Source organism: Populus trichocarpa, chromosome 17 (assembly GCF_000002775.5).
Source record: "Populus trichocarpa isolate Nisqually-1 chromosome 17, P.trichocarpa_v4.1, whole genome shotgun sequence".
NCBI classification, from domain to species: domain Eukaryota; kingdom Viridiplantae; phylum Streptophyta; class Magnoliopsida; order Malpighiales; family Salicaceae; genus Populus; species Populus trichocarpa.
Window position 1 is genome coordinate 4,896,853 of NC_037301.2, and position 8,306 is coordinate 4,905,158.

The 8,306-nt window shown below is 33.9% G+C and overlaps 1 protein-coding gene across 1 annotated transcript; it reads right to left on the reverse strand.

Moving 5' to 3' along the window:
* Window positions 1-438: 438 nt before the first annotated feature.
* On the reverse strand, window positions 439-5,433 carry LOC18107105 (selenium-binding protein 1). The gene is made up of 8 exons (XM_006373034.3): window positions 5,305-5,433; window positions 4,970-5,120; window positions 3,988-4,183; window positions 3,230-3,457; window positions 2,744-2,975; window positions 2,394-2,501; window positions 2,013-2,285; window positions 439-897 (listed from the first exon to the last, which is right to left on the reverse strand). Exons 2-8 carry the CDS (start codon window positions 5,100-5,102, stop codon window positions 616-618), a joined length of 1,452 nt encoding a protein of 483 aa, XP_006373096.1. The 5' UTR covers window positions 5,103-5,120; window positions 5,305-5,433; the 3' UTR covers window positions 439-615.
* Window positions 5,434-8,306: the final 2,873 nt, after the last annotated feature.

Below are 8,306 nucleotides of genomic sequence, written 5' to 3' on the forward strand. Positions count from 1 at the left end.
ATCTTTCTTTTGTTTTGTCTCTACTCCGAAAGAGATCATTTTGTCTATATCTTTGACTTTGTTATTAGAAACGACATGGTTACTAAAAAAACAACAGTAGTTTTCGCTATAAATCTGCAAGAAAGATGTGAAGCCGAAGGCTGGCTTGTAGGCAAGTGGTACAAGACTACAATCTGCCCACAGAAAATGGTTTGCTGCGCTTTAGAATCTAGATTTTGCTCTATGTTCAGCAGCAGTTAGCCACGGTGCATTATCTGGACATTTTGTAACTTCTTTCTGAAAAAACGTAACCTGTTCTTTCATAAATCAGAGAATTTTACTAGACGATATTAAGGGCACAAACACAAATGAGATTTCAAAGCAAATACACCAGCAAAGAATCGAGGGACCAAACCAATCAGTGGCCATACGGTCAGATCAGCCATGAGTTCAAGTTGGTTATGAAAACGGCAATTATTATTATTATTAAAAGGATGGATTAAAGCATTCGAAGAGACATAGTTACTCATCCATCAACAGTAAGCCACAACATGCCATTGCAATTTACAGTCACATAACTACAACTTCTAATGTCTGTTCTCACGTAACCCCTCACTGCCGAACCATTTAGGATGCTTAGATCCATATATCTGATGTGCAGTCACCACCTGGATATCTCATCTCGTGAGCTAGGGAAGGACCATCAGGTTCAGCTGCAAAGTCCACAAAATAGTTTGGATTTATTGCAAGACCACCCTTCTCAGTGTCAACATCTATCTGTAACATGTGAGATCCTTTCTCCATAAGTTCCGGATAAAACTGACGATCCCAGGTACTGAAAAGTGAGTTGGTGACATAAAGTCGCTTCCCGTCTAAACTCAGCTGAATCATTTGAGGCCCGCCCCTCAATCGATGTCCCTGAACAGAAATTATGATGCTTATCAATCTGTACCACATGATACGTTAAGGTTGACTCTTGGGCAGATACACAAAAGCTCTCAAGAAGATATCTAAGACTAAAACATTATTACATCGGTGATTTATGGTCCAGAATCATACACTGAAAATTGAGAAACAAATTTTTTTTCATCCCAAATTCCCAATTAATTTACTCCCACTTTACATTAGTCCAGTGGAAAAATGTAGCATCACAACGCATGAACAAGGAAGTTGGTGGGCTTGGTGCACCATGCTGCCCAATGACAATTGCATGTAAAATTAGTTGCCTAAGATACCAAGTGATAGAGAATAATATAAATCATATCCTGGTATTTCACCTAAAAACTTAAACTATTGGGTTGAGATGATTCTTTGACATGGTATCAGAGCCTTGATGACCAAGCAGTCACGAGTTCGAATCTCACCATCCCCATTTATTTGATAAAAATTAAGCACATGGTAAAGTGGGCCTGTGCAAGTTTCAAGCCTAAATGGCTTTCACTTGAGGGGGTGTTTGTTAGAGAATAATATAAATTATATCTTGGGGTCTCACCTAACAGCTTAAGCTTTTGGGTTGAGATGGTTTTTTGATATGGTATCAGAGCCTTGATGACCAAGTGGTCTCGAGTTTGAATCTCACCATCCCTATTTATTTGATAAAAATTAAGCACAAAGTAATGTGGACCTGTGCAAGTTTCAAGCCCAAAGGGTTTTCACTTGAGGGAGGTGTTAGAGAATAATATAAATCATATCCTGAGACCTCACCTAAAAGCTTAAGCTATTGGGTTGAGATGGTTCTTTGACACCAAGTAGTTGATCTCTTTAATAAGAAAGTATGCCTGAAAGGCATATCAAACTTTGTTGTTTCAAAAGCTTCCATACGAAATGCTATAGCTATTTGCTATTCCACAAATACATATCTGGCATGAGTTTTTGGTGTGGAAACTATTCCAAAGGCTGGCTGTCTGTATTGAAAGAGATGGGCCAAATGCATTTCAGTTGACATTGCTGTGATAGTGGAATCTAGTTTAAATGCATGTAATTTGATTATCCTATATAGATGTTAGTAATTTATAGCTGATGATCATACTAACCTGGATTTCAGGAACATCATACTGCCAGGTTTTTCCATCTTCACCCTCAGCCACCACAGAGCTTCCTTTTTGGATCAGCCCCCCAACCCAAACTTGTCCTTTCAGGACAGGTTTTTCAGGGTCCTCAATGCTGTACTGTCGGACATCTCCATGCAGCCAGTTGACAAAGTACAGAAACCGATCGTCAAGAGAGATGAGAAAATCAGTTACAAGCCCTGGCATTTCTGGGAGAATCCAGTTTTGCACCTTCAATGGTTTCACTGATATTGCCACCTGAAAGACAAATGGTTGGGAGAAGCAATCATTATAGAATGACATTATCCAACTAAATGAAATGTTATCCACATTGAAAACAGGCAATATTGTCCGCCATTTGCATACCTCATGGCTCCATGATCCATCAGGGGTCTTGAAAAACCTAACCATGTTACTTGTTAAGGCACACCCAACAAACCCTGAATCTTTAGAAGGATCGTGCAGAAACCTTATCTGCAAATCAGTGAAACAGATACGTCAGAAATTTTATTTTTGAAATGTCACAATGGCTTTGTAGCAATGAAGAAAAGATACAAACAAGTGAGTTTGTGCATACATCATAGGAACAATGATCATTGGCCTTTTCTAAATCATAGGAACAATGATCATTGGCCTTTTCTAAATCATAGGAACAATGATCATTGGCCTTTTCTAAATCATAGGAACAAGTTGTTGATTATATTTAAAGAAATAACCTCCAATGGCAAGAGTCCTGTATCGCCAAGATCCAATGTCTGCTTCAGTTCACCATTGGGCCAACTGTAGACATTCAAATGCCTCCCGTAAAGACCATCTGCCACATGTTGCAGATTGAAGCCTTTAGTGAAGGCTGCAGGAGCTCCCCATGATGAGCTAATCATTATGTTGTGTCGAGGTTGGTACCAGAAATCATAACCAAACGTTGGACTGTGCCCTGGTTTCTCCCACCTGATTGAGAATGAATATGATTCAAAGGTTACAAAAATCACATTTTCTCAATCTTCTAAACGCTTAGCATCTCAGCACACTTTCAAGTGGATTAAATGTAGAGTTGATACATAATCAATCCTGTTTCATGTGTCTGGGCAACTTTGATTTAGTTATTAACTGGTAGAGTGGAATAAATGAATCACCAAACACATGCATTAATGAAAGCAAAAGTGTTAAGAGAAATCTGTTAGGTTAGGGGCACTGGTAATCACCTCCCCTTTACATTGAATTCTGAATCGAGTAGAAGAAATCCATTTCCCTCTGCATTTCCATCTTTATCTCCAAGGCATGATACCATGACATCTCCAGAAGCAAGGCAATGGGATGTGTGTGGATATGCTAATCCTGTCTTATTTACAATATCTGCAGGCTCAACAACTTTATGCAATGAGGGAGCCCTTGGATCTTTTAGGGTGTCAATTGCATATATGCGACCAGATCTGTTGGAAGTAGATTGCATTAGAAACATAATGAGTGTTTAGTTTAAAAAAATGAAATGATTGCTGAACTTTAGGTGGCAGAGTTATGTGACTAGAATAAAAAATAAAATTGATTTCAAAGAACTGACTGAAATTCATGAATTTCAAAGCATGCGTCACCTCTTGGATACAAGTGATAAGTGATGAATCTCAAACCACAGTGGAAGAGTATTTCAGTAAGTAGGCACGACATTGTTGGCATGAAGTCTTCAAAACTTTAACGCACACACGAATGATCACAACCCAATTCTTGTTTGAATTCCTAAACAGCATGGTTAATTTTTTTATATTAAGAATGAGTTCTTATATTCATTTTGATTTTATACTATGAAAGCATCCTCAAGTGACAATGTTAGCACTACTGTTTGTTGGTTTGATGCACATATCTACCTGCATAGCTCCTAGTTCGCACCAATGCAGTTCTCTTTCTTGTCAGGATTAAAATTCAGAAAGAGAAGCTGTAGAAATCAAAATTAGCTACAGTATCTTACATCAAGGAAGGAAGGACCAGATAACGCCTTGCTGCAGATGGATCTCCATGGCAAGAGCTGCAAGAATTCCATCCTGTATGATGCAGTTCATCTCCTACGTTTGGCATAGGTAGCCTGTGGATAACTTTTGAATAAGTAGGTGAGTTGGGATCAACATCCACTGTGGCTAGATAATCAGGCTTCTCTATTCCCGTTCCTGTATAGATATTGAAAGAATTACATTCCTTCTCATCACTTAATTTTCATAAGCTTGTCCAAAGTGATGATATCTAGGAGTCAGGATATAATTCAAGAACATCTACTCATTTGAAATTAGTCCATCAACGAAGGAAGGAACTTGAAGTGTTTTCTAAAAATTCAAGTTGAACATATTTATGTCTCCATTTTATGATAGCCCAGCATATTGCCTAGGTACTACTTGCTGGAAAAAAAAACATGTCAAGGAATCCAACTGGATGCTTTGATCAAAATGAAAAAGCAGCACATGAATTCCTAGTATTTCTATTGCCAAATCCTCTTTGTCTATGAATAGTCAAGCACCCGTGAAAAAGAAAGGCTCACAATAGCACTCTTTTAGCCCCACCAAATTTAAACTTTAAGCAGCTGCACCAGTTATACATGAACTCCTCAAATTAAAGATCAGAGATTCAGAGATCACATCGCCAGAAAGTTCTTTCTTTCTTTTTTCAAATCGTGAATGTAACCAGAAAGTTGACAAAAAAATCCCAAAGAACAGAAATTTTGAAGATAAACACTGGCAATAAAGATCTGAAGTCACAAAAAGTTTTTCATCAGAAAGAAACCAAGGCAGAAATCTCAAGAAGCCCCAAGAATCAAATCACAACACAAACACAACGGTGAAGCCTACTCCATCCTAAAAAGCCCATATAAACAAATCATATAAATATATTCCTCATCAAATAAGTAAAAAGAACATGATGGGAAAGAGAAAGAAATAAAGCAAGTTATTAATAATAATTACCAGAGTAAACACAAGTGACATAGAGAAGTGACTCCCTCGGACCAGACATTGCTTCAAGTGGTGTCGCATAACCTGGTCCTTTCTTGCAGCATCCATGTCCATTATCACTCACCACTTCTGTGCCTGTAGCCATCTCTTTCTTTCTCCCTGTCTGAATGACGATGAGATGATATGATGATGATAAGCAGCATGAAAAAAGTTTATGGCAAAATGTAGCCAGACATTGACAGTAACGTTTTTGAAAAAATTCAAAAAAAATATATATTTTTTATATTTTCAGATAATATCAAAGATAAACATGAAAAAACATTAAAAAAAAACAAAGAGAAACAAACTCGTAGAAAAACTCCAATTCCAAGGTGACGCAGTTTCTATTTTTTGCGTAAACCGTGGTGGCAATACTATTTTTACTTTTTATTTTATTTTGGCCTCATGTCGGATTCCTTTGTTGAATGCGTCCAAGGGGATGGTATCGGTAATTGCGCCGTACCCTTTGTGTTCTTCAATTATCTTACGTTTTTAGGATTTATCTGAAGCTGAGGTTGACGGTGGCTGCTTTACATGGAAGTCCTTTTGGAAAGTATCTTCATCCGTTTCCGGGTTTATTAAAAAAAAAAAAAAACTCAAAGTTAATGTGGTCTCAGACTCGTAACATTATAGATTGAAACCCTATTATCCATCTACACATTTCTTTCCAAAACTGAAAATTATTTCTTTTAAGAGAATTGCTTAATTAATTGGGATAAATTTGTATTCACATATTTTTTTTCACATTAAATATATTTTGATACTTAAAAGCAAAATAACATATATTTATTATTGAATTGAGGAGGGGGTGTTATGTTTTTTACCAGTTATATAATATTATTTTAAATAATTAATTCAATGACGCACGGGGTCTAGTAAATTTGTGGCAACTAATTTACATGGTTAAATTGTGGTTTTCAAGGTGGTGATGGAATCCTCTCGACGGTCTCTACCTGACCCAGTGGTGCATGTTTCTTCTGCGTCTGTGGATCACTATCAACCTCTATTTCTTTTTATTTTTTTATTTCTCTCTCATTCTAGGAAAGTGTGTTGTCCCAAAAAAAATGCAATATAGCCCTTTAATTAGTTTTGTCTTCAAATTTGGTCATTGGTCTTTTGATTAGTATTTATTTTATTTAAAATAGTTTATATAAAAAAATAATTTGTTTTCAATTTCATCCTATATTGATTTTTTTATCTTTTAAATTTGATCCTTTAAAAATTCAATGCAACCCTTCAATTATTTTTTCTTCTAGATTTGGTCTATGATCTTTTGATTAGTATTTGTTTTATTAGAAATAATTTGTAAAATTAGAATTTTGTTTTTTAATTCCATTCCCCATGGATTTTTTTTCATATGTTTAATTTGGCCTCCATTCTTTTAATTTATATTTATTCCACTTAAAATAGTTTATAGAATTAGTTTGTTTTTCGATTTCATCCTCCTTAGATTTGTTTTCCTATCAAAATTTTTAACATTAATTTTTTTTTAGTTTGATTTTATTTTGCAATTTCATCCTTCAACATTAAATTTGTTGAGTGTTGACCTTTTTTATTGAGTCTGGCTCTAGACCTTAATGGGTTGTGAGTTTAAGATATAAATTTGATGTTAGGAGGTTTGCCCAGGTCAGCCTGATTTTTTTCATTCCTTTTTTAATCTTTTTTTTTGTTTCATAATCTGGTATCTGTTTCCACTTTCAATGGGATTTTTCTAACTTTTTAAGAGTAACACAGATTGCCTCGAGGATTTTTTGTTTTTTTTACTAGATCTACCTCTTTCAAAAAGAATATTTTTTAAACTAGATTAAATTAATTTATTTCATCATTTGATATTAAATTGATATGATATTACCTTGGTTTTTTTATGCTCTTTGTTAGATCTTGCTCTCTTAAAAGAATTTTTTTTCTTTGATATTGAGAATCTTAGTTGAGTCCAGGTGTGGAATTTAACGGGTTGCAGCTTTGAGAGATAAACCTGGGTTTAAAAGGTTCACTCGGATTCGCTTGGGTTTTTTTTTCCTTTTTTAGATATTTTTTTTTTCAGTTTCATCCTCAAACATTTTCTTATTTTTTTCCACTTCCTATAGGATTTTCCATTTGTTTTTAAAGAAACCCGAGTTACCTTTTTTGAGCTTTGTTCAATTTAGTTTTTTTATAAGGTTTTTTGCTTTTGAAATTAAATTAAATTAATTGATTAAATATAAGCATCAAATATTTTTCGGGCTTTGTTCCAATTTCTTTTGAAACCTAGCCTGGTTTAACCCTCGGGTCCCCTAGGTCATGACTCAACCCATCTGGTCGAGCAAAGCTTTAAACCTCGGGTCCTTTGGTGATGAAATTTTTTTATGAATTTATGGCCTCATGAATTTTTAATTGTACCTTTCAATTCAATATTTTGATGATATTTGATGTTTGACCCTCAATGTTTGGATTTTTTATTTTGATTTTTATCTATTTTATCAAATTTTAATTCGTTTTCTATTTCATTATTGGATTCATAATTTTTATTTTTTTTTAATTTCATTACCCAGGTTTGTTGGTATTTTTTAAATCTTTTTTGGTTTATTGATTTATTTTTCTGATTTTATCCTTTAATATTTTGATTTTTAGGGATTAGCAGTCATTATTTTTTCAATTTTCATTCTAATATTGAGTCGTTAGTTTTTTTATTTTTAAAAAAATACACTTATAATGTTTAAGCATTATTTTTTCTTCGCTTAAAAAAATTCTATTTAGTTCATACACTAATTTATTAAAGGGTTCTCTTCAAGTAATCAAATAAATCGTGTGAATTATTTAGAATAGGAGAACAACTAGACATGGATTCACGCATGAGTACTGGATTATTATTTGTTTTCTTAAAAAATAATATTCAAGTATCATAAATGCATTTTAAAGATGGAAAAAAAACTTATGACTTGGGTCATAGATCCAACTAAATTAAATAAGTTTATTTTATTTTAATTAGATAATAAAAAAATAGACAACCACAACAAATAGACAAAAAAAATATAACAATAAGTTGAGAAAAAATCTTTTTTTTTTTCAAATGGAGAAAAACAATGTAACTAAATTCTAAGCTCATTAAATATAAAAGGATAACAAAAAAATTGGTCAAAATCAACTTGAATTAGTATGATAAATCTGTAACTTAGGTAATCAAGGTCGAGTCAACCCAGGTTAACCCTCCACTCAAATTCGTGGTTTAGGTCATGAGATTAAAATAACTTGATATAAAAAAAATAAAAAAACCTTCTAAGAAAAACAATATCGAATGATAAGAACTTAAAAGAGAATAAGTATAACAAAA

Excerpts from the sequence above, each read along its gene's own strand:
- LOC18107105 (XM_006373034.3), bottom strand. The coding sequence starts at position 5,102 with ATGGCTACAGGCACAGAAGTGGTGAGTGATAATGGACATGGATGCTGC. Across the intron at positions 2,286-2,393 it reads ATGGATCATGGAGCCATGAG|GTGGCAATATCAGTGAAACC; the intron begins GTATGCAAATGG and ends TTTGTCTTTCAG. Across the intron at positions 898-2,012 it reads ATGATGTTCCTGAAATCCAG|GGACATCGATTGAGGGGCGG; the intron begins GTTAGTATGATC and ends ATTTCTGTTCAG.